The sequence below is a fragment of the Podarcis raffonei genome, chromosome 5, assembly GCF_027172205.1.
Source record: "Podarcis raffonei isolate rPodRaf1 chromosome 5, rPodRaf1.pri, whole genome shotgun sequence".
Taxonomy (NCBI): domain Eukaryota; kingdom Metazoa; phylum Chordata; class Lepidosauria; order Squamata; family Lacertidae; genus Podarcis; species Podarcis raffonei.
The window spans coordinates 52671444-52698499 of record NC_070606.1 but is presented as its reverse complement, the minus strand read 5'-3'; the positions used below and the strand labels follow the sequence as shown (position 1 = coordinate 52698499).

Below are 27056 nucleotides of genomic sequence, written 5' to 3'. Positions count from 1 at the left end.
TCTTCTTCTTGGAGAGCAGTTCTCTTTTTCGTTGCGGAGTGTTGTCATAGTGAAAAGGCCATTTCATAATATACAGCTGGTTGTATTTATTGAGCTAAAGCTGTTGAGTGGAGCTTGCCAACAAAAGCAAGTGTGTATGCGTGCATGTATTTTTTTTGTATATGTACTGTGATAGGTGTATGTAGCATAACAAAACATTCCCTTTTTATTTATTTGTTATGTTTGCTTCAGAATTTTATTTGATTGTGCAGGTATTTCATCTCTTAGTTATTCTCTGCTTTGGAAGCCAAGCCTTATTTCTGCTTGACAGACATAAGTATTTACATTAGTAAAGTAAGTTCTGCTGATTTTAAGTGCCTGATTTCCACAGTGGAGGTTTTTTTTATTTTAAAGAATGATAATGTAGTATTTAAATTTTCTACAGTCTTAACCTTACATATTACTTGTTTAAATGTCCCATTCACCTTCACCCGAGGTGTTAATTTGAGTAGATTTGTTAAACATGTGCTCTTTCGAATGGTTCTGGGTTCCATGTGGAAATAAATTGGATTCAGTGAGGACAATATTCATTTACTCTATTAGGAACATAGAAGAGACAACAGGTTGTTATAGTAATTATTTGCATTGCAAAGATATCCAAAAGATGTTAATTGAAAAGATACATATACTTCAGTGCTTGTGACAAGAAAAATGCATTCGGGGGTTTTTCAGGACGCATCTAAGGGGATGCAGAACATACCTTGCTTGCTATGCTGTAATTACCAAGCTCTGCTTCACTGAGGTTTAGGCCTCGGTATGGATAGCCTTCCCTATCTAATGTCTTCAAAAAATGGTTGAAATGCTATTATATATCATTTTTATCTTTCAGTTTTCAGTGATCCTCTCGTGTGTGTGTGTGTGTGTGTGTGTGTGTGTTTAAATATTTTGTGAACTAAAAGATTCTCAAAGACGAAAGTTTGGCTTAACGTCTCTCTATGTCTTTATAGTTGTGGATATTAAACTGTTACATAACGCACATAAGTTAATAAAAATGATCTTTTATAGACTATGTAATAATGAAATACATATTTATATAGGATATTGGAGAATTTATAATATTGAATTTTATTTTTTAAATGCTGTCTTACTGTTGCGATAAAAACTACATACATATGAATTGCAGTTAATCTAGTTTTCTCTCATTTCACTCTCCCCTTTATCCAAACCATCTCTTCATCCTCAAATACATGTAGACTTTGGTTCTGAATAGCTTTTCTACTGTATATAAATATCATGTTTTCCCCAGCCTGGGCCGAGTGTGTGTGTGTGTGTGTTGTTTTGTTTTGTCTGCACATAATAGAGACCTGCATAAACAAGTGCATGAATTGGCACACCACAGTCCCGTCCTCCCCTGTGTTCTGGAAATCAAAAACTAAAGCGTTTAGATAATTTTTACCTTGATAGTGATTCATATGAAAGAGGAAGCCAATCTTTCCTCTAAATACATTTAGAACAAAACAGCACGACCTCGTTCTATCTGTACATTATTCCTGAATTCCAAAGCACAGTTATATGCTTTTTTTGCGTGTGTGTGTTGTTACTTGTTTTGTGATTGGTTTCATTTGTTTCTCTGTTGATGCATGTACTTCCGAGCATCACTTTGGAGAAAAATCATGTCACTGGGCTCTTGATCTTTATCTGTATTATATTTATATATAATTAGGTGTATAACAACCTAAAACAAATTATGTAGATGAGTTTAAATATAAAGTAGAATGAAATTAGTGCTTGTTTCAAAGTTTCCATCAAGAACTAGGCAGGTGGGTAGGGGGCAGATTGTGATGGCTGTCTGTTTTTCCATCACAACTTCTTGTATTAGGCATACACCTGTGGGTTTCAATCTTTAATCCTTTTATAATGCTGGTAAAACTAACCTGGAATTATGTAGGCCACAATTTTTAAATGGCTAGTTATTTAACAGGCTGCTAAATTGTTTCAAGTAATAAAAAACTAAGCATTGTTGTCACTTCATAAAGAAATTAGCATGAATTAGGAGGAAACTATGTTTAATGTATTAACTTGTAGGGTTTTTTTGCAGAACTTTTAAAAGCTAACACTGACTGACATGATATTGATTGTTCCCAAAATCTTCTTGCCGGAGTATTTAGATCTCACCCCAAAATAAAATAAAATAAAACCTCCCTGTAAAAGAATATTTCATGTATATTATCACATTTATTACCTGTACATTCTGGGCTATGTCACATGCTATTATGAAACACGGTTGGTTTTCTGTCCATCAAAAGTAGCATTAAAATAACAGCAATCTTTTTTAAAAAAAAATGCATTTGTTTGAATCTTATTGTTTGAGGTACTATGTATAGTTTTCTTTCTCCTAAGCAAGTGGTAAAATCCTAATGATTTCAGTTACAGACCGATCCTAGCCATGTTTACTTGGAAGCAAGTCGCCCTGAGTTTGTTGGAACTTGTTTCCTGGTAGGTATTCTTAGGATTGTATCCTTAATGTGTCTTTGTTATTAAATTACGTGGGTATGTCTTGCAATCTTTCTATAAGAAAGAGTGTATAAAGGTGTCATGTAGAAGTGAGGCAGGGGACATGGGATATCAGTGAACATTGCCCCCAGACTTTGTTTAAATTAGCTGTCCCATATTTTAGAGCAAGAAGCCAGCATTGTTTTATTTAAACAATTTACCGAATTACGGGGACTGGAAGGTAGGCCCTTATTGATAGGAGCAGTCCTCTAACCAGGAAATAGCTGCTAAAAGAAAAACAGAAGGGAAGTAGAAATATGCTGTGCCTACGCCACTCCTTGAAGAGGTGTGTGTGTGTGTGTGTGTGTGTGTGTGTGTGTGTCTGTCTGTCTGTCTGTCTGTCTCTCTCTCTCTCTCTCTCTCTCTCTGTGTGTGTGTGTGTGTGTGTGTGCGGTTTGCTTTTTGTCAGACTCAAGCTAGGGGAGTATTGTCCCAGCACATGGTTGTCAGCCCTTCTGTTGTCATTTGTGTGAAGGAAGAAAATGAGCCCTTTTTTTAGTGTAGGGAGCCATGGTTATCAATGGAGGCCTTGTCTTCAGTTACAATAGGGAGCGAGCACAGGGCAAGACCTTAGGTAGAAATGAGCTACACTAAACTTTGAAAGGGTTCAGAGCACTGTATCAACAATAATAGGCTAAGGAGAAGTAGATTTCTGAAGAAAATGCTTAGTCAGGTGTGAAAGCATTCTTTATTTCAATAAAGTGCATGTTGCGTACATAAACAGAATAGTCTCATTCCGCACAAGAACATGTCTAGCACTTGGAAGGGGGAAAGATGAAGAGTTTGTTTGTATTCATTGTCTTTTAAATGTGTCAGAATTCTCTAAAATGTGACATTTTTTTTTCTTATTCTGTTGTATTTGTTTATTTAGGTAATTTATATACTGCTCCATATTTCAAAAGGTTTACAATCTTATTTTGTTTGAATTAATAATGCACATTAAAGACACACATTTCTGTTGTAAATATGGCATTGGGAACCAACATGACTGCAGGGACCGACCAGGTTATAGGAGACAGGTTGGTAAAAATAAAATTTAGAAATAGCGTAAAATTCAGGCACTCCTCCTGTGAAATTATGGTGTCCCAAAACAAGAGAGAAATCCATGTTCAGTGTGGCTGATGTTGTATTATAATAATAAACTGGCTACAGGCACATTGCTTTTTCTAGATTTGTAAAGTCCAGAAACTTCTAAAGAAAGCTTTAAAACGTTCATTGGCTAGTGAAGATAAATGAGATTAAATTTATGCATTTTAGTCTTGATAATAAAAAATAGTGGATCTTTCTAGTCATAAGCGTGTTACCTCATAATAATATTTTACCGACTGCCATAAGTTTTAATAAGAGCATCTGGAAAGAGTATAGAATACCAGTTCTTAAATGTAAATGTGTTGTGAATGGCACAATTTGCTGGTGCACAGAGCTGTCCTTGGAAGGGTTTAGTAATCCAAGATGACTGTGCTTTAATGCAATCTCTCAAAGATTAACAGAAAAGGCCTACAAAACTACTTCGCTTTTGCTTTAGTGTATTAGACTTTTAAAGGCAGTTTTAAGTTACAAGTCCAGTTTTGATTGTGTAGAAAAATAAAGCACTAAGGGAATATTGATGGGGAGGGGAAGGCAGGTAGAGCTATAGTTCCATTTGTTTTCAATATGTGGTGATGATTCATAGGTTTAGAGGTGAGTTGCAAGATTCCATTTCTCTTAGAATATGAATCCTAGAGGAAGAATTAGAGTCATATAGGTCTGGGGCAAAGTGCTTATTCAATATTAAATTTACCATAATCCAAAATGTGAACAGTGTAGACAGGAGGATGCTAAGAGAACATGCTGTGCAAGCTAACAGAAGTTTATGCTTTAAGTATGCTTGGAAGGTGAGCGGTTCTTTCCCAGGGTTGTGACCTTCATGAACTATGGCATGGATCTGATTTGTTCCTATTGAAAGCTTTCTGTACCCTTGAGCATTTGGCATATAAGAAGGTAGTGCATTGGGCTGTATATGTAATTATTGCTGTTCTGTGCAATTACCTTTAATTTTACTAGCAGTATCCCTGCATGTGTAATGCACTGGTTTTTCTCCACCTCATGCATTGAGGGAAATGTATAGGAATTTACTCACAACACAGCTGTTCTTTCAACTACAGTTCAGCTTACATTTCTAATGGGAAACTCAGCTCTATGGTTTATGTTATCTTTGTTTATACATGTGCTAAACCATCCCTAATTCCTGTTTGGTAACTTCATTGTTGATTCCATGAGTGCAATTTAATTTGCTTTGCTTCAGGCATAGGCAATCAAGGGGGGGAAACAAACTTTTCCTGTTGTTTGTATTTTGATTTGCCTTTTCAGTCCAGAACATTAATTAGCAAGTTTAAAACAAAAGGAGTGCCTTACTTCCTTATTCTCTCATTTTATATTTACGTTTGCATTTATTCTAAATTCCGTCTACTAGGATAACTAACTTAAAAAATAAGAACTGCTGTGATAGCCATTAATGGCATAAAAAAGAGATGCTGTTTCCAAAGAACTTCAATTTTCTCAGAATAGCTATTAGCTTTTATTATAAAATAAGCATGAACAAAGTAAGAGGAAAATATACTCCAGGGGACAATCACATACAGTATCTGGAAGACGGGATGGGCTAAGATGATCTAATAGTGCTTTTTATCTAATTTCTGTGACTTACCTTTTATAGCCATTGGATAGTGCTAGAGACTGCTCTTTTTAGTCAGGCAAACCCCCTGTATACTTCAAAGAGAGAAGCAAATGCAGGATTAATCTTCTTCTCATCACTCACATTGCTAATAGTCTCCCCCTGTGCCTCTACTCCCCCCCCCCCAGTCAAAGCTTATTTAATATAATTCCATAATCCTACTTTTAAAGCCAACCTTGTTTGTTACACAACCAGAAGTGCTTCCAGAATTGTTTGTACCTTCCTCTTGCAAATTATTGGATATCTTTAAACCGAGCATAGCTTTCCTCTCCCAATGCTTCCTTCTTCAGTGATTGTCTTCACCTTACTCTTCTATCCGTGACAAAACTAAATTGTGACCGCCAAACAAAGGGAGAGCTTCATTTCTATAGAAATATGCATATATAGATAGATCGACATAGATTAGTTTTAACCATGTGTGGTCAGCACTATGTATCAGCTCACAGTGGTGCGTTTCCCTCTTAACTGTGGAAACAGCACCAGACCCTAGTTTTGAACAGAGTGTTGGTAGGAGAAACTGGAGTGGAAGAGACTGCAGACTCATGACTCCCAGTCTTCTGTTGTGTGATCTGCTTTTTTAAACTGCTGGTTTTAACTGCTGCTGGGTTTGTTTGTTAGTGCATTTTGTTTTTAGGTTGCTTTTTAAATCTTATTTTGTACTGTGTCAGTTTTGTGTAAACTGCCTTCTGTACAAATTTGCAAATTCAACAACCACCACCACCATGCCGTTGTTCTGCTTCACTTCTGCTTTAAAATCAACAGTGTGCCGAACGCTTATTCAGAGATCTGATCACTGGTATCAGACCTGGTGGACAAAGCAGGAAAGGAAGGCTTGACAGTACGTGAAGGGCAAATGAGTGTTTGATGTGACAAGGGAGTAACCTACAGAACCTTCAGGAATAAACTCCCCTAATAACCAGGTGAGGCTGTTCCAGGCACTGAACGTGGCATGGCAGGACTCAGAATAGCAGGAGAGAAATAGGAAAACAAAGGCTTCCCTCCTTCACAAAGCAGTTATTACAAGTCTGATGATAACTCAGAAGACCTGCTATGAAGGTGCCTCAGCCTCGAATTCTAACATAAATTTCTTGATGTGGTGAAGAAAAGTCAGCATCGCTCATGCTAAACATTTATAGGAAGAGTGAGGATTGGAGCTAAGTGCTCACTCATAAGAACATTAGCTTCTGGGCAACTATTTGAATAAACGAGATTTTCCCAGGTAAAGATTTACCAAATTATTCTCTAAACTCTTTCTTTGGGAATTGTACCAGGGTTCCACTGGTGCTCTGTCACCATCCCAAACTCACTGCTGCCACGCCCTGCTCCTGCCCTGCCCTTGGCAAGTTCAGTGACACCAGTACCAGGAAGCCAGGTCCACAGGCTGCCCTCCCCATCAGCTGCTCTTGTATTTTACCATGTCGTATGTAACATTTCATGAACTTTGGAACACCAGAAGCTGGCATCATGATTTTACTTCTGTATCTGAGCAGGTCTAATGCCGAAGCAGGCATGTAGACCATGGATGCTGTTAAGGCAGTGCATGTTATTAATGAAATGCGTCAATCATTCCCAAAGTTTTCATTGGTTTGTCACATCTGGCTTAGTATGTAGTGGTCCAAACTATACACACAAAGTGAAAAGATGTTCCATGTCATATATTTTGGCTGGTCATACCAGATTATATGCCATGGTTTCTCATGGAAGCCATGGAGGTGTGATCTGTGAACTGGACTCTGCTGTACAGTACATGGAATCTGAGATTTCTACATAGAATCCATGTGATACATTTGACTGATGGTTCATTGAGGAGTTTAAAAGCTACATGACCGAGTACACTCTGACATACTTACACTTAAAAACTGCAAGCATGCAATTTGTCTGAAAACAGAGGGAAAGGAAGTGTGGAGGCAGTGTGTGTGTGTGTGTGTGTGTGTGTGTGTGTGTGTGTGTGCAAAGCTTGTTGAAGAGATAGAATGAACCCCAAAGGATTTTCTTCTTCTCTAGTGTGACTTTCCTCTAACATTTTGGTGTGTGCATTCTTTTTAATTAGGTCACAGTTTACAGTTTGCAGATATAAAAATGCAAGATGCATTCATGGAAGGATGAAAGATTGCTTGACTGCATCACCCATTTAGAACAATTTAGAACAATTCCACACAGAACAAGATGGGTGAACCACCACACCTTGTAGTCTGTTAGAAACCCTTCTACACATACCTACCCATTTGCTCCATTCAAATACCACTTTTTAGTCATTCATTTGTGCTTCTGAAATAGCTTGCGAAATAAAAGCCGTAAAATAACGAAATTCTTCTAAAAATGAGTTAGCATAAAACAACAAATAAGAACAATAGGCAGTAAATGCACGGTCCTTGTTGAATTATTCTTCATAAAATAGTGAGTTAAGTTGTGTTTATTCCCATTGTACAGGTGGGAAAATCAGGCCAAGAAAGCACGACTTTCCCATGAATGCATGCAGTGTGTTCCTCTGAATGTTTACTGAGAAGCAAGTCTCCCTGTGATCATTGGAACTCAGTCCCTACTAAGTGTGGCTAGGATTGCAGCCTTCCAGATAGATTCTTTGTTTTCAGTAGTAACTCCTGTAGCATTGAGCAGACCTCACTCACTCCATAGCTGTGCTGAAGTTTTAACTTAATTTTAACCAGTTCAAAGCTTTTGTTAATCTTACTGCAAAAACAAACATGAATGATACAGTATTTTGAAAAGTGCTTTGAAAAGATCAACAAAACACATACGTATTGTTTTTTAATGAACACATTCTAGGTTTCATGGTCTCCATTGAAAATATCCATCCCCTTTTGACAATGGATGCTGCTAATCTAGTCTGAAGATAATAGCAAAGACTGACAGGTGCTGGACTGAGGTGGCGCTCGAGAGCACCACTGCACTGTCCCTCGGTCTTTTAATGTAATTCCTTTTACTTGATGTTAATGCAAATTGTTCCTTACTTAAAGTAATAAAAGAAAATGAAGACACATTTGAAAATGAAAGTTGACTCTAATCCATTTGTCATCTAATACTAGCCTCTTTATCTTTGCTGCTACCTAATCTGGTTAAATGTCCCTGTTGTAGGATTTTATTGTAAATCCTCTATAGGGAATAAGTCTCTCTCTCTGTGTGTGTGTGTGTGTGTGTGTGTGAGAGAGAGAGAGAGAGAGAGAGAGAGAATTGGATTACTCACAGTGAAATGGTTCTTTGCTTTGCTTGTTTCATCTTAATTTTTCCTTGGTGATCTTGTGAAGGTAACTTACAGTATCATACAAAATGTAGCACTTAAAAAAAAAAATATTGTTGCATTCTGTTTGCGTTATTTTTAAAAATAAATAATAGCTTTACATTGTCTTGGAATCATAACAGAAAAAAATGTGCCCTCATGTCTTTAAGCATCTGTTTATAACCATGCCATTTTTCTCCCTAAAACTTAGTGTACTTACATTCATTGTTAAGAAGCTGCTTATTAGTGTACTTCAAACTGAACATTGCTGCACAGTTTCATACATAGCTATTCAAAAGTAAGCTCCACTGAATTCAAAGGGTCTTACCCTCAAGAAAATGTGTAGAGGATTACAGTCTCAATCTCTTTTACTACAGAGCAGTGACCAGTTGTTCGTTTCTATTTAATGGTCTAAGTACTGCAAAATGATTTGTCCCGTTCTCCGGTTCATATGGAAAGAGTTTTAAACAAAGCAAAACAGAAGTTGGTCCTTCTGATGAAAGAAGAGGATGTAAATAGTTTCTCCGTAAGGAAATAATAGAACTGCCTGTTCTCAAAAGGCATGAAGGGAAAATTGGGGGTGAAATTTGAATTGCCAGGCCTCCACGTTTCCTTCTTGTAAAGATTTGCCCCCTTTTTTTTTTAGAACATACAAGATCCAATGGGAATGGCAACTTATTACAGGGTGTAGCAGATGCACAATTGGCTCTGGCTTCTGCATGCCCGCTAATATAACTTTTGAACTACCGACACATGGGTCTCACTTTTGGCTAGATCTGTGTGTCCTGGAATGAACTCTGCAGCATGCACACATCTGACTGTGGGTGAGAGCTGTGTCTCAGCAGTTTGAACGTTGCATTATTAGCAGGTACATATTGGTGAAAGTGATCCTTTTAACTCCTATACCCGATAACAATCAACAATCAATTGCTCCCTTAGGCTTCCTTATTTCAGGATGCTAAAGCCCCTTACAAGACCACAATGCATCCTGCCTTTGTCTAAGCACAGTAAAACAAACAAACACAATATACTACTGTCTGTGCCATAAGGGCAGCCCCCCCCCCCAATCGGTGGGTGGCCTGTCTGTAGGTCCCGAAAACCATACAGATGGGTTACAAGGTCACCAGGAATGGGTGCTGGGACAATACAGTGCATGGGATTAAAGAAGTTTCATTTTACAGGTCAGGCTTTTGCAAGCCAAAGGGTGGTCCTTAATAACAATGAGCTTATCTTGACCGACATCTTTAGCAAACAGTTTGAGAACCAGATCATTAGGAAAAGCAGGAACTAATAAGCTTGTGTGAAAATGTGGGGGTGGGGGACTGAGGCTATTTTGATGACACTCTTACTGTGTACAAATGTCTTACGCCTAGTTTTATAGCAGAGTATGTGTGTGTGTGTGTTTCTAAACTGCTTTCTTAATGTTTGCGCTATGTAGCTTTCTTAACACAGCATTTTCCTCACACTCTCCATTTTCTTTTTTCACAGTCTAACAAAGTCCCAGTTGTGCAGCACCCACACCATGTACATCCTCTCACGCCGCTTATTACGTACAGCAATGAGCACTTCACACCAGGGAATCCTCCTCCACACTTACAAGCCGACGTAGATCCGAAAACAGGTAGGGTGAACAATGTTTGATGAGGAGCTAGGCTATGCGGGGAGGAAGCTTCCTGAAATATCATAGAGTTAGATCATTTTGGGGGTTGGGGGGGGACACACAAAATATTCACTTAGGAGTAAGTATATTAAAGCTAATTGTCTGCAGATTACCCAAAAATAAATAAAATGAACATATTGACTGTGTAATTGATCTCAGGATGCTGTCTCCTGTCCTTTAGGCCCTCAATCGCATTTTAATAACAACAGTGTGTTCAATTTCTAACATCTATGCGTATGATGGAATACGTTGATCAAAATCTAGAAACTGAAATGACAAGTTGTCCCCATTGTTAAATTCTAATAGTGCAGCAGTCTGTAATGCTATACAGGCATTCACTGTTCCAAATAACTGATGCTGGAGGTGCTATTTTGACTAAAGGTTTATATCATAAATTACTTTAGATGTATGATAAAGAACATTTCCTAAAAAGAGGATAAATGGAGATTGCCCTGCTTTTTGAATACTTTTTAATTTCAGAGTCATTTCCTACTACTTTTTATATTATAGTATTTAAAGGTTCTATAATACTTTTTTAGCTCTTTTCCTGGATAAAATCAGTTTTTTTACCTTAGCTTTTAACAATTCTGTTTTTTAAAAATGAAATCTAAATCCTATGTGTAGTTATAAAACCACATTCTTGAGGCCATTCTGTTGACTTCATCAAGTTATATATGTGGCTTGCTGATTTTAGCCAATGAATAAAATGCATAATCTCGTTAAGTGATCTTTTTGGCTGCCAATGTCACAGGATCAAATGCTCTCTTGTAATTTTTAATCCCACTGCTACATTCTGGTAAATTTTACTCCAGTCCAAATTGATTATTGTGGACACATGGCACTCTCTCAACCCTGCTTAGATTTATTAGTGTTAAAGACTAGATTTTAGTTATTTTGTTAACTAAAAATATATATCTTGTTAGCCTGTTGCCCTAGAGGATGTAATAGTGTCAGTCTTTGTTCTATAGACTGCATAGAGTCCTCAGAGGGCATTTTTTTCAGTTAGTCCAAATCCTTGCAAGTTAATTAAAAAGTAAATTTGAAACCGTGAATACGTGTTAGAGCTTGTCAAAGAATTGCTGTAGTTGTGATTAACATATTTAGATAATGCATCCAAACTCAGTCTATGAATGAATGAATCAATGTTTCTTTTATTCCCATATGCCACAATTGGGCTTCCTTTGGATTGTGTTTAATGCTAATATTGCATAGGTTTAAAAGGATCTTCATCCAGCCATCTCTGTATTGCAAGTGCATGGCAGCATAGTCTGACACCCATTTCAATAATGGTAGTACAGGGAATGCTTTCTAAATGGTTATCGTAAAACATATGATTAACGTCCATAGACTGTTTACTTTTCTTCTGCGAACATTCTTTCAAGTGTGCAAACAGCTCACTGTATGGTTAAAGCCCAGTTAATCTGTTTGGATTTTGTAATGGAGAAAAAGCTGTGTCTGCCCGAAAATGTCACACAGGAAGATTTAATTTAGAGATTAAAAGCTCCCTGAGTGTCTTTTAAAAAAATCGTTTTTTAGCTGTGAATACAGTGCCTCTTCATTTTAATGCTTCTGTTCTTAATTCTACATTTGCTATATTTTGAAGAGCTGGGTTCTCTTGAGGTACCCAACCATGTAAATTTTACTCACCTGAGAAAGTTTGAACATGCAAGCACTGCAAATTATGATTATTTATTCCTGGGCAGTCTTGCAGAACTCTTGGGATAGTTCCAAACAAAGTGTTTCAAGGATCTCATCCTTTACACTCATTTTATCTGAAAAGATAGATGTTTATGCACATATTATCATCAAGAGTCAGGATTTGCTGAAGCTCCCGCTTGAGTTTACACTCAGTCTGAAACTTGAGTTTGTTTATGGCTGGGAGGCATTTGAAACGGGTTCTTCTGAATCTACACCAAAACAATCCAAACCACTCATGATTTGGACAGTTATTACATATAGCTGTATATATTACAACCAGTGCTTTTTTTCCTTTAAAAAAATGTTTAGGGGTATTCTCATTTTCCTACTCATATTGAAATACGGCCCCTCAATGAAGCCAAGCTTAGATTCACAAAATGTTTAGGGGTATGTGTCCCCCCCCCCCCCCAGAAAAAAGCACTGATTACAACCATCACTTGGGTGGAGACACAGTGCTCCTGATGGCTAAAAGGGCTTAAAAATCACTCACTTCCTAGCTTCTCTCTCACAATTCAATCCCCTACTTCCTTTGGCTTTAACCATGGTTAAGGATTAGTGTGCACTGATTCTAACCAGGGCTAATACTAACTAGGGTTCCTTTCATGATAACTTTAGTTTAGAACATAATCTTTAACTATGCTTATGGCCATCAAGGGAGGATTTGCATGCATAGATGGAGGGAGCATACAACCCTATGGACCACCATTGAGCACTTAAATGAAATCAGAAGCACTGTGTATGCCCAAACCTTTGCAACTGAGGATGCCTTTTCTACCTAGAATAATGTGGATTAATGTAACCTTTCATACATATTTCTCTTGTATGTACAATACAATATGGTTACTTGCGCTTGGAAAATGTAGTATTCTTTGTTAATCCAAGGATTTGTTTCTAGATTTAGTATATTTTCTTAGTCATTAATGAAGTTAAATTTGCCATTCTATTCTCTAAATGTATTTTGGAACAGTGAAAAACTTTACTGCTTTGTACAGAAACAGAATGTGATCCATAGGAAAAGAGTAATTAAAATAGCTAAGGGCTAATAATGTCCATTAATTAAATGGATGACTACCCCCCCCAACTCCTCAGATATAAGTTCATTGTTTTGTTTCATTTTCTCAGCACTCCATCCCCGCCCCCAAACTTCCCTTTACCATCAAGGTTTTAATGTTTCATGTGGAAACACTAATCCAAATCAAAATTAGAACAAATGTGGCTTATATAAACTCGTAACAGGAAACTTCTGGAAACAGAAAGGCACTGCAGCCATATAAAATGGTTTATTTTAGAAAGTACCTTTTTGAGTGACCTGAAGGTGTCTGCACAAAAGAGGCGACACACATGATGGTACAAAATGAAAGCAAGGTGGGAGCCTCCATCCTTTTAAGACTTTGGGAGAACAAAGTCCTGCACGGTCTTTGACTGTGGGGAAGAAAACAGATCAAATGTCCTACTTCTCTAGCTGAGTCTCATTTGCTTACTGTACTAAGTAGGACGCTCTGGGGACGATAGGTGAAGGCAGCAGGCCATGTCTTGAGAATAGGAAGTAGAGTTATGAAAGGCAGAAAGTGTGGTACTCATGGTGTAGAAATTTGTATGACTTTCCTGCCTCCTTTTTCTTTTCTTTTTTAATCCCCCTTTCCCCCTGCCCTGACCCACTTTCATGATGCTTCCTTTTCCTCTTCCCTAGGAATTCCACGGCCTCCGCACCCTCCAGATATATCTCCTTATTATCCACTATCACCGGGCACTGTAGGGCAAATCCCCCATCCGCTAGGATGGTTAGTACCACAGTAAGGAGTTCCATTTTTTCCATTTTATTTTTTATTTTTCATTTTTGTACATATGTGGGGGGGGAGGGGGGAGGATAATTGTGCTTATTTGCTTTGCCTGAAATGCATACGTTGAGTTAAGCATGCTTGCCAGCTGCCAGTTTATGGCATGGGCAAATCAATAACTTTGGCTCAATAAAGATTAAATGAACTAAAGTGACGGGTCATTGTGTGTTAAATAAGAACAGAGCATGAGGGCATCATTTCATGTGTCCTGACATCAGAGGGTGACCCATGGATCATAAATGTCAAACATTTGTTCTGATAGAGTGGGGTGAAAACGTTCTGGATGGTATAATTTGTAGGATTGCTGTTTCAGAAACATCCTTTGCTGATACCCTATTATTTTTATAGTACACTACTATTGCGCTTTGTGCAATTGCATTACATTTGCATTCCCCTTTAATTCTTGTTTCCAAGGTTTGGGATAATATTTTTTAATTGGCTGGAACATGGCCTAAAAATTGGGAGGGAGCTAAGTGAATCATAGGATCATAGAATTGTGGAGTTGGAAGGGACCATGAGGGTCATCTAGCCCCACCCGCTGGAATGCAGGAATCTTTTGCCCAACATGGGTCTCAAACCCACAATCCTGAGATAAAGAGTTGCAGGCTCTACCGACTGCAGGAGAGAGCTCATGGGGAGAACCTAATTTCAAAATGTGTAATAACAACAAGAGGGAAGAAGAGTTCTAATGTGTAGGCAGTATTTTTGCAATGTCTAATTAATAGGTGCAGTAATGGTCTTACTAATCTGAAAATTAAAATTGAAAGAGGCAAAATCTTAAAACAATGCTTTAAAAAAATGTGATTTGCCTCATACATTTTGACTACTTGTCTTCTTCAGGGACAAGCAAATCTTGCACAATCCTGTTCCACTGCACTAGTTGAAACAATTGATTGCAACATGCGCTAAATTAATAGTTGTAGTAAGCCACTGTAATAAGATTGTGTGATTTACATGAGTCTGAATATGACAATTAGTCAAAATGCATTAGATGCAAAAAGTACATTGATGATTTTGAGTATTAACTTGAACCAGACTCTCTCTCTCTCTTATTTCCCCCCTGATTTGTGGTGTTGTCCCCTCCTTTCCTTCTGTTTGGCTTTATTAATCTAATTTTAGTTTCAAATAATTTCCTTTATTATGTAACCCATTCTAAGTAGCAGGTTCCCTATGTCCCTGCAACCTTTTGGTGTTGAAATGGGAGAAAGGTTGTTTGCACTGAAAAAATATCAACCTAGTACTAATACTATACTACTATACTGTAGTATATACAGCGCGAATATATTTGCAGAATTGGAACCTGTGGCCTTTTATGTGGCGACCTGGAAACAGTGGTTCCTTTTACAGGTGGTACACTATTCTATTCATTTTCCTGGTCCTATGGGCCTATTTCTTATTTTTATAGACAAAATGTGTGATCCCTAGGGGGGTAACACTGCAGTTTTAGAAAACACATCTTGATTATGCTTCAGAAAGTTCACACTTCAAAGGAAGAAAATAATAGCAGGAAAATAGAATCACTAGCCTCTTGTTCTCCCTGTGACAGTTATCCAAACAAACACCAGTATACCTTTGGTTTCTATATTGTAGTAGGACTTTTACAATGTCTTGTCATTTGATGGGCTACCTACATATCTTCTGTATGCAGGAGTAGATTTTACAGAATTCATAATAAATAACTGTTTGGGTATTTCAAAGACATTTTAATGTACAACTATCATCCCCCCTTTTTTCTTCAGAGAGATAACTTTTTTGTACCCCATGCAACTTTTTGAAGAGCCAAAGAGCATAAACATCAAATTCCTTTAAAAGATAGGACTGTCCACCTGGTATTTTTATTATTTTAACCATTTATGGGCTCTGCTCTGTATTAAGATGGGCTGTGAGTATATTTAGCAGAGTAACCTTTCAAGAAAAACTCACACCCCAAATAACAACTTACCCGTTCAGTGGATACATTTGAAAGACAGATGAAAAGGACCAGCCAACACAGACAAACCTCAATCAGAAAAAGTTGTGTAGCTTTCATGAGGATGCTGTTTTGCATGTTGCTGTATTTTTTAATTATTGTAATGAGGTATGATTGTCTATTGGTTACCCACAATACTTCTTGGGGACTCTCCCCCGGTAACTCTTGTCAACACTTGTTAATCTGACAAAAGGCTACAAATTAAGCTCTGTTAATTTAATGTTTTCTCACCGAGATCTAAATACCGAAAGAGGCCCAAAGCGCAACTGAAGTCCTTTGATTCACTGTACTTTATTTTGGTATAAATTTACATTCATTATTGTTTTCCTTTGGATGTGTAGCCCTCAATTAGTGTGATGGCTCCATTAAAGCAAGCAAGACTTCGCCTTTAATTATTACAACAAAACACCTAGTTTCAGCTTGGGGAGAGGGTCTCTATTGACATAAGCAGAGGTTATAAAATTTAATTAGCCATTCGTATCAGATTTATGGCATTCAAATTGTTCTGTGTTTCTTTCCTTTGATCCGTGCTGTACAATCCCCAAGATTTTTGTTCTGATCAAATGAGAATAAAGCTTACTGTGCAGAGAGAGAGAGAGAGAGAGAGAGAGAGAGAGAGAGAGAGAGAGAGAGAATTTAAAATGCCAAAAATACATACCCCTGGTTTTTTACTCATTCTTTCCCCCTCCCCCCATCTTTCTAGGCAAGGTCAACCAGTCTATCCAATCACAACAGGGGGATTCCGACATCCCTACCCAACCGCTCTGACTGTCAATGCTTCCATGTCAAGGTGAGTTCAAAGTACTCAGGTCCAGAAGTAGGGGCATCTGCTACTTCTGTTTATCACTCTCTGTAGGGCAGTGAAGTTTGCTAAAAAAAAATGCCTTTATTTAGTTATGCAATGATCTTTGTTTTAGTTTGGGGTGGGTGTAGGGAACCCTCACATCGTTCCCAGTGACAAAGCCTTGTCATATAAGTCCGTTCTTGAAGATCAGTGCTTTTGAACTGCGTTTATTTTAATTCTTAACTAACTAGAGGGAGGCATCATTGTAACCCTATGATATTGAGAAGCCTGGAGATTATGCTGTTGCAAGTTTTGCTTTCTCCATAGCTCTCATTTCAAGCAGGGTTTTCTATGAAGAACAGGGTCTGTCTGCTTTTATTATGCAAGCAGACTTAGAAGGAGGGGTGTTGCATTTTCTTCTCATTCCCAAGCTCAAATTATTTTTAGTTGACATAAAAAGACCCACCTGATCCTCTAAAGGGCTTAGAAGTATATATTTTCTCTCTCTCTGCCCCAACCTCCAATTAATTCCAGCTAATTTTCCAAGGGCTGCTAGTTTTATTTACAAACTGCTTGGCAGCACTATGTTTAAGTAATCACTAATTGCTCCTAATGATAGTTTTATTCTCTGTTCATCTGATTTTCAGTCTAGTTAATTAAATCGGTGGAGGTTTAGACTTTCCTGATGGGCTGAAACAGCTAATCCATTTTGATGATGGTACATAATTAAATTAGCATGCATTACATAGCAAGGTTCCACATTTCCCCCTCAACTCCCTCCCCCTCCTGGACCTTTCCAATCCCTGCAGTTAATACGTGAAGGTTAGATTACAGAGGAGGAAGGGTTTGAGGAAGCAAAGGGCATGGAGAAGCTAAAGGAAACTTCATGGCTAGCAGATAACTCTTCTCTTACACAGTTGCAGAACAAGGCAGCAAACCAATTCTGCACACACAAATATAATTAAAACCCAGATTCCCTAATGCTAACCTTTCTGCTAATATTGCACATTTGTGAAAAAGACTGGCAAGCTGAGAAAGGGCAATAAAAATGAGTCTGAGTTCATCTTAATTATTATTAAGGCTGTTCTATTTATCTGTTTAGTTTTTTGCAAGGGGCAGGAATGAGTGAGTGAGAGAGAGAGAGATCAGTTCTATCCCTTAGATATGCCTTTATGAAAGGGATCTAGTTAAAAAGGGTATACAGCAAATTAAATACATTATTGTGGTAATGGGACGACAGAAGTACAAGTCTATTATACTTACAGCAGTTATAGGAATTGTATGCTCCTTGCCCTGTTCTAGCACATCCTTTGATATTCATTCTATTCAGCAGCAGGGCCAGGACTTCTCAGAATTAAGTGATGGGTCATTATACTTTAAACACCATGGAGAAGCCAAGATTGGCAATTAAACAGCACTTGCTGACACTCGCTTGTGCCACTCTGTGACCCCCTTTAGATTGAGATGTTGGAGCTCGGGGCCCTCAGCCTGCTAAATTGGTAGCAGGCACTTCTCCTGACGAGGGCTGGCTCTGAAATCTGCCGGCTTCAAAGGGAGCAAGATCATGTATAAACCATAATATGGGTGCACCGTGGCTCAAAAAAAGGAGGAAAAAAGGGGGGGAGGCAGGAATAGATGAAATGTTACAAGTGCAAGGGGAAAATGAGGGAATAATGACAAATCTAATGCAACTCAAAGCAGAATTGTTGCACGAAAAAATGCATCCCACTGCTTGTGCATAAAATCAAGGCAGGCAGATGACATCCAGTTAACAGAAACATGTCAACAGTGAAGTAAAGTGAGAGTGAGTAAGAGAGAAGCCCCTGAGACAGCCAGGAACAAAAAATTAGTTGTCCTTAACAAGTTACGGCTCATCATTATATTCTGGCTTGGAGCCATAAAAGCAGACAGGGGTATATAATGAGCTGCTTAGAATTTTTTAGGGTGTTTATTGCAATTCATAGAATACTTGTCTGCGGAAAGGAATTTCTCAGTCAAAGAAGGGTGTGTGTCCTTTATATGTGATAGCACGCTATGCAAACAAACACGCAGAAAAAGGGGGGGGTAGCATTAAAAAAATAATCCACATGTGCATGCACATGGCATGTGTGTGCTCAATGAAACATGTTCTCTATGTTTAACGGACAAAAATGCATTAAAATGTACAATGTGTGCTTTTATTTCATATGTGAAAATTTCAACTTTAAGACCTACTGTGTGATGAATAGTGTGATTAAGCATTTTTGCTGACATGCAGTTTCTTACATTGCTAAATATGCTCTGTGTAATTGAACATTCACCACATTCATATGTTCATGCTTGTCCTCTTTTGACATGCATGAGTGCAGGACATGTGCCTTTTATAATCATGCCCCATTGTATTGAATGGGTGGTTTGATGTTTGATTTAATATTTAATTATATTTATTTAATAATAATATAAAAAGATGATAGATTCCCCCCCCTTCACACAGACCCAGAATTAAATGCTAAAGTAGATTACTATCTTCTCTCTCACCCTCCCTCCCTGCCTGCCTCTCTCTCTCTCTCTCTCTCTCTCTCTCTCTCTCTCTCTCACACACACACACACACACACACACACACACACATCACAGTTCTCTGTCAAATTCTGAAATTGGGCATCAACTCATATTTTACACCTCTCTACTGTTGAACATATAACTTTGCCTACTTCTTTTATGCCCTGCTACACCCCAAAGGCATAGCAAACTTTTATGACCCTTGTGGTCTCTTTCGATTCTATGATTCTGTGACCACATATTTTACAGTTGAACATAAAGTTTGAGTCTTGATAAGTACCTTTGTAGTTATAATCAGAAATCCCATAGAGTTTTGTTTTTTTAAAAAAAAATACAAACAAATTTGAGGGTAGTATTCTATTATGTTTTATTCAGAGTACACCTATTGAAATTAATAAGCATGATCATGTTTGGTCATTGATCTTAATAGGTCTACTCTAAGTAAAACTTAGTTGACTACCACTCTGAGCTTTTGTATGGTGGAGTCTGTTTTCTCAGATGCCTGAAGCATTTACTGCTTGTTGTTTCTTTTTTAAGTTCCCTGCTCTTTCTTTGGCATACCCCTCAATTTTATTTACCTTCCCTCCCAACCTCCAGAAATTAAATGTTAGTTAAAGTAGAATAATAATGAGATTTCCATCCTGGTGTTCCATGGGTTGTTTATTGGGTTATTTTGTAACAAGGTTTACAATTGTATGCAGTAGCTTTGCCGCAACCTTTTCCATGGTAAAGTGAAGAATATTACATACCTTAAAAATCTTCATTGGGGGAAAAATGTGGTTCTCATGTTATCTCTGTGATGCAGGAAGTTTCCCATTCTTTTCCCATGGGAAGGAACTCCTTCACACAAATTCTTCTCCATATGAAATTATGATAGACTGTTGATGCTTCACTATATCAAAAAACAATGTACAAACTGGTGCTGAAAATGACATTTTGACAAGTCAACACAGCCCCTTTTGTAGTGTAGTACACCTGGTTTCTCACCTTGTCTTCTCTTCTTCTATCACAAAACCAAACCAAAGTTAATACAATATCTACTTTCCTTGTCCCTGCCACAATTCTTAGTTCCGCCTCCATAGTCATTCTCAATAATGATTTGCAAACTTATCTTGGAAATGAAAACACCTCTCTGCTCCTGTTTATAAGCACTTCTGGCTGTTAAATAGAACTTCCCCTCCCTGTCCTTTCTCTGCATGGCCCCTAAATATGCTCTGGAGGCTTGGGAGGGAAGAACCCAGAACATATTTAGGGGACGTGTGGGAAGGTTACATTGTTCTAGCTAAGCATTGTTCCCACCTAAGAAATTCTTTTGGGGAATGGAGGAACAGAACGCACATGGACCATTTCCATCTTCTCTGTGCCCCCTATATTATGTCACTCTGCTTTTCCCTTCTCATACAAGGAAAACAATCAGCTAAGGGCTAGAAGACCAACAGTAGGCCTATCCCAATTTGGGTGAAAACAGTTTCCATAATTAGAATGCGATATCAGCCTACCAATTTGAAGGCTAGGGTTGGTAATATTAAGGAGTGGCAAGTCTCTTTTCTTTCCCATTCTCATTGCTTCATCCCCTTCTAACCCCTTCCCTTCTCATTTGATGCTACACCTGTCCCAAGTGAGGTGGTGGGGAGGTTGGTATCCTGGCAACCAGCCAGGATCTTCAGATTGGCTCTGCTGTTGCATTTGCATCAAGCAGACATCTCCAGTGCCTTGCTCCTCCTGCCCTTCCCAGTAAGCAATAGTGACCCACCTGTTGGGAAGCTAGCACAGGTGATCTGCTTGGCCTCACCTACTGAGCTGCTTCTGGCACTAGCATATGCCATTGTTGTTATCTGTAGCTTGGTTATGCTAGATTAGAATATGGCAAAGAATGACAAAAAGATGATAGGGACCTATGCAATTTTGCATGTGGGTTGAGGTGAAGGAAGGACTCTACTTCTTCTTCCATCTTTCTTTGGTTCAGCACATACATACACACCCCTTTTAGAGTAGCGTTTTAGGATTGAAGGGAAATAGCCTAGTCAACTTTAATGTTGCTGCTACTTACTTTGAGTACACTTGAACACCATTCATTAATCAGTGTATTGTTTTGCCACTAGAAAGCATGTTTATTGATTCTTGTTTAGTGAAAGATGGCTATAGGAACATAGGTACAACACCAGTGCACGATTCAATATTTATTTGACTGTACATTTGGATCTTACCACTCACATCTCCCATTTTCCTTTCAAATGTTTCCTGTTTTCCCTCTTTAAGAAGTCCCTGCTTTTAAATCTCAAGTCAATTTCAAATTTGATTTCCTGTGCCATGGAGTTATAAGACAATGATTAAAAAACAACAAAACCCGCAATTTTCTTACGCTCCATTTTAAGAGACTATAGCTAATAAGGTGAAGAATTGCATGTAAATCGAGGTTCCACAAACACTTGCTATTTATAGCAATGAAATAAAGAGCCATTTTATAATCCTCAGCCTGATTTGAGGTTCATATTAAAAGTTCAAATCCCCAGAGGCTGTTTCCCCATAATTTTATATGAGTAGGACTTGCACTTTACAATGAAAAAGGAGTGGTCAAATTTCTGGTTTTTTTTAACCATGAACTGAACTATTATTACTGTTGTTGTTATTGTTACTATTATTATTATTTAAAAAGTTGTTATTTCTGTTCATGATAGTAGAAGAATTATGATGTTTAAAGTATCATTTATTGTTGCTGCCAGTTTTCATATATGCTTGTCTAGAGTTTGTTTGCTTTTTATATGCCTTTTATTATATGCGTGTACACACCCCTCCCCATTCATTCATTTTTATTCTGACGATTTACACAGCTTTCTCTCCTCTAGGTTCCCTCCACACATGGTCCCTCCACATCATAGTTTACATACGACTGGGATTCCTCATCCGGCCATAGTCACCCCAACAGTCAAACAGGAATCTTCCCAGAATGATGTCGGCTCACTCCACAGCTCGTAAGTATTTTTTTTTAATATTCAAATCTATTTTACAAACTTTTATTTAATGTTGCTTATTGTAGAAGGTGTGGAATATTGGAAGCTGCCTTATGACAAACAAAGTAAAGACCATTGGACCATGCAAGCTCAATATTACACATATTGGCAATAGTTTTCCAGGGTTTCAGACAGGGAAATATTGTGGATCAAGTGTACTACCTTCTACAAGCAAAGCATACACCTCTATAACTAAACAACAGCCCTTTTCCTACAGGATGGGTGTGCTGGGATTTACAAGCACCTAGACTGTGTCTTAACTTTCATTAGCCTTTGAGTTGTTCAGGGTGAATTGATGTCAGAGAGACATGAGCCTGCCCACCCCAGACCTGAGAAAATCCCAAGTCCCCTTTCCTTCATTTGGAGAGTGCCTGTATAGATATATATGAAGTCTATGGTTTTTGAACGAGTCAAGATAGTGAACAAATGTGTGTATTTGAAGCACTCGGGAATTCCTTATCTTTTTATTTATGGGTGGCTAATAGCAAAGTATTTATGGGACGCAGGTAGCACTGGGACGCAGGTGGCACTGTGAGTTAAACCATTGAGCCTCTTGGGCTTGCCTATCGAAAGCTCGGCAGTTCGAATCCCCGTGATGGGGTGAACTCCCGTTGTTCGGTCCCAGCTCCTGCCAACCTAGCAGTTCGAAAGCATGCCAGTGCAAGTAGATAAATAGGTACCGCTCCAGCCACATGACCCGCAAAAACTGTGTGCGAAAGCGGACAAACGCCAGCTCCCTCGGCCTTTAAAGCGAGATGAGCGCCGCAACCCCAGAGTCGTTTGCGACTGGACTTAATTGTCAGGGGTCCCTTTAAAAAGGTAAAGGTACCCCTGCCCGTACGGGCCAGTCGTGTCCGACTCTAGGGTTGCGTGCTCATCTCGCTCTAGAGGCCGTGAGCCGGCGCCGTCCGAAGACACTTCCGGGTCACGTGGCCAGCGTGACGAAGCTGCAGCTGGCGAGCCAGCACCAGCGCAGCACACGGAAACGCCATTTACCTTCCCGCTATAAAGCACTACCTATTTATCTACTTGCACTTAAGGGTGTTTTCGAACTGCTAGGTGGGCAGGAGCTGGGAACGACGGGAGCTCACCCCACCGCGGGGATTCGAACCGCCGACCATACGATCAGCAAGTCCTAGGCATTGAGGATTTACCCACAGCGCCACCCGCGTCCTAATAGCAAAGTATGCAGCTTCTGAAATAACTTCAGTTATTTGTTTCCAGAGCAATTGCCAACAATTCTGGCTAAACGCAGTGTATGTGATCCCATGTAAAGCCTGTTGTTTCTAGTAAGACTTGGAGAGAAGTTTTGCCCCACAGATATTTTGCACATTCATATGCTGTTTATTAAATAGGGGCCATAATTTAGTATATGCGCTGCCAAGGCGAGCACAAATAGGGGCCGTAATTTTATTGGCCAAGATTATTATTAACCAAATAAGCATTTTGAATGGTTAACCCGGGGCCCAATTTTTCATCCGCCCAGACATTGTGTTAAACCTCCCGCCTTCAGAGTCATCACAATTGGCTCAGTTGGTTTTAGAAAAGCAAACACATTTCAGAGCCACATGGTAGGGATAAGCATCAGGAAGGGGCTATCGCCTTCACACACTGCTTGGCACCTGGCTGGCTACTGCTGGAAGCTAGATGTACAGCATTGTTCTGATCTTGGAAGGCTCTTCTTGCATTCTCATGAGCAGGTTCACTTGCACAGGCTTAGATTTCCCATTCTCCAACAGTTTGGATACCTGTCTCTTCGTCATCCTCTACCCTAATTGCTTCATATCTCAGCACCTATTGCTAGGCAAGAAAATTAAGATCTGGGGTTTGAAGGCTGTCTACTGCCATGGGGAGAGTGGTTATAACCCAGCAGAGTAACACCTACTTTATGCCCCAGGTTCCCTCTCTGGCATCTCCAGTATCTGATATGATTGGAGAAGACCTGTCTGCTGGAGACTTTGGAAAGCTGCTGCCAATACTGGGCTAGTTAGACCAATGGTCAGGTTCACTATAAGTCAGCTTCTTCACATGTTTACTGTGTAAATTATTAGATGCCTGTGTTACTTGACGATCCACAGGGGAAGTTACAGGTGGGGAAGAGAAGAAAATTGTTGGAAGTGTTTATAAATATCCTGGGCAGCAGGGAGGATCCCTTTACTGTGAGGGCAGTAAAATGGCTCCTTGCTACCTCTGCATCTTATGATAGTTCACCTCAAAGCTCATATTTGCTTCAGAGTCAGGTACTCAAAACTGATTGCTATGTATATTTTGGAGCACAGAACCCTAGGTTTGCCCATGTAGATATGGCAAATCTATTAAAAATCTGAGTAAATAAATTTTCCTGATGTAAAAAAAATACATGGAGTAGTGTACTGTAATCTCATGAAGCCATATTATCTATCGAAGTTTTAATACTATATTGGATGTGCACCAAGGGCAGCTCTCTCCCATACATGGCTGCTGGTATGATGCTTTACAGCTAGTTTCCGGGTTTCTGAGTTTTTCTTTGCTCCCCTTAATGTGGTTTTAATGATGGAGGCAAAGATTGGGATAAGTGCATAGAAGAATTTTGACAATGTTGTACAAGCTCCTTCTGTCTGTTCTTGTCAACCATCCAGAAAACATCAGGACTCCAAAAAAGAAGAGGAGAAAAAGAAGCCACACATAAAGAAACCTCTTAATGCATTTATGTTGTATATGAAGGAAATGAGAGCAAAAGTTGTAGCAGAATGCACATTGAAAGAGAGTGCAGCCATCAATCAAATCCTTGGTCGAAGGGTAGGTAACTAGTCAGGATATGTATATGCAAGTTTGCATGTGGGATAGAATGAGAGTGTGATACTTGTCTGAAATGAAAGGGCACAATCCACAATGTTATTTTAAGTGTGATTATGGCATTTGGCTGCCCAGTGGAACTTTCAAGCTTTCTGGTTGAATACTTGTGCTTTGAAACTTCCTTGCATTCTAGTTACACAGACAAGGAAATAAAGTTACATTTTCACCAAATGCATGTGCACCTGCACAGCATAATCATATGCTACATACTTTTATCCAGCAGATGCATTTCTTTTTCTGTCGCTATGACCCCACTTTGATGTAGACCTTGCCTTTTCAACTCCATCCACCTCTCCATCAGTGCTTGGGCATCACCATACCTTGGTTGCTCTGCCCCTTAATTCTGAGACATGTCTTAGGAACCCCAGCATTCTTACTTCTCTCTGTAAGGTATCTCTAAACACACCACTGTAGCCTATTAGTGAAGAACTCTGTACTTAGAAGGCTGTAGAAGCTTTTACTTGAAGCTTGATTCTCCATTCTCTAGATGTAGGAACCTTAAGCCTGGATGTTGTATGAACTGTAGGCCTCTGTTCACGAGTCCCATGTGAAGCTATAGTAATTTATGTAACTGGTAGCCGAAAAATAATAGTAAAAATAAACTTCTTACATATGGAAGGTGGAGTTGTATCTTAAAGCAGGCCTTCGCAACTTGTGGCAAAGCATAGTTCTGAAGACAGGTAGCAAATTCAAGATGTATTGACTTCCCAGCAAGCTACAGCTTGTAGGTTCTATTTTACTTATTCTGTCACACATTGTGCAGGCCTGCCTTACAGGCATTAAAAATAGGTGTTTGATTAATGTATGTCATTATTATTATTTGGAGGGGGCTGGTTTACCAGAGTGACAAATTGTGACAAGTGGGGAAGGGAGAGGCAAATTTAAAGTGTGGTCTACTTTATGGGCATTCCTTACATGTCTTGTTCAAATAAATGCTGGTTAAAGGGGAATAGCTGTTGGCGGCTGGTCCATCAGGGTGAGTGGGGCTCTGTCCCATCAAGACCTCACCTGCCTGCCTTCTTACTTACAACCATTCCTGGGATGGCACCGCCTGTCATTTTCCTCCTCCTTAGTCTCAGTACTGCCCTTTCACAACACAGCAAAGAGGGTGTTGGCGACCAAGCTGGAATTAGTTGATTCTGCCTGTCATTGGCTCCTGCTTCTACTACTGTAGGTCTTCAAATGGGCACCATCTACCACTGGTAAAAGTACTTGAAGAATTACACTATTCCATTTTCAAAAGTGAAAGGCTCCATTGGATAAAATAGAGTTCTTAATAATAAATAAATGAATAGTCTGCATCAGTTGATATGCTTTAATTGGCTGCCATTTTCCAAAGCTTGAATGTGAATGCACATTGTACACACACTGTATTACTGACATTCTGTTGTGCTTGTGGTTTTGTTTTCTTTCTCTCTGCAGTGGCATGCATTATCCAGAGAAGAACAAGCTAAATATTATGAACTAGCCAGAAAGGAACGACAGCTCCACATGCAGCTTTACCCCGGCTGGTCCGCACGGGATAACTATGTAGGTGGCTATGTAGGTGGAATTTTTTTCAGTAGTAGAGCTTGTAGACAAGTACTGCTGTAATCTGCTGAAGTACACCCACACACGGAAGACAAGCACTACCAATCCAGTAATTCTAGCGGATGTTTTGGTTTTGTCACCAACCCATTTGGATACAATTGGCACCCATTCAACTGAGGTGTGTCAGTAGAGCTCTGAGGGGGGGGGGGCGGGGAAATCTGGCCGTGTGTCTTCCATCAGGGCACCAGCTTTTGTGCAGCTTACAAAAAAAGAAAATAAGAAAGAGCTCCCTCTCTATTATCACCCTCATCTCCTTCCCTTACCCCCCAAATTAGTGCCTTGTTGCATACCTGTGTGAGAGTATAGTGGAAAGTGGAAGAATGACTTACCCTAGCTTCAGAGAAGGACTGGCAAAGACTTGTTGGAGGTCTTGCTCTCAAGTGGGGCTAAATAAATTATTCCACCCTCTACTTTTTTATATTATTGTACTGTTGTCTGTCATGGTCACAATTTTTTCATAAATGCTTTCAATTCATGATGTCTTTACCAAACATCTTGGTGCTAGCTATTGGTGAACTATTCCTGTGCAATTCTCATTTGCCACACTTTTCTTCCATTGAGTTATTCTAACTGTGGCTGCTTGGTTTCAGAGATCAGTGTCTCGATTTAACAAGAGAGAGATGTGCATGGAAGCTGCCTTTTGCATGCATGA

At 39.1% G+C, this 27056-nt stretch overlaps 1 protein-coding gene across 39 annotated transcripts in view; it reads left to right on the top strand.

Moving 5' to 3' along the window:
* TCF7L2 (transcription factor 7 like 2) overlaps positions 1-27056 on the top strand; it is a 210986-nt gene that overhangs the window by 165944 nt on the left and 17986 nt on the right. For 18 of the 39 annotated variants that reach the window (XM_053389164.1, XM_053389169.1, XM_053389168.1 and 15 more), the window contains 7 exons: positions 2407-2475; positions 9969-10101; positions 13529-13631; positions 16349-16435; positions 21800-21940; positions 24598-24757; positions 26237-26356. In XM_053389164.1, the coding sequence (XP_053245139.1) occupies positions 2407-2475; positions 9969-10101; positions 13529-13631; positions 16349-16435; positions 21800-21940; positions 24598-24757; positions 26237-26356 (813 nt within the window). The remainder of the gene's footprint in view (positions 1-2406; positions 2476-9968; positions 10102-13528; positions 13632-16348; positions 16436-21799; positions 21941-24597; positions 24758-26236; positions 26357-27056) is intronic. The other 21 variants (XM_053389179.1, XM_053389176.1, XM_053389178.1 and 18 more) reach the window with 6 other exon arrangements.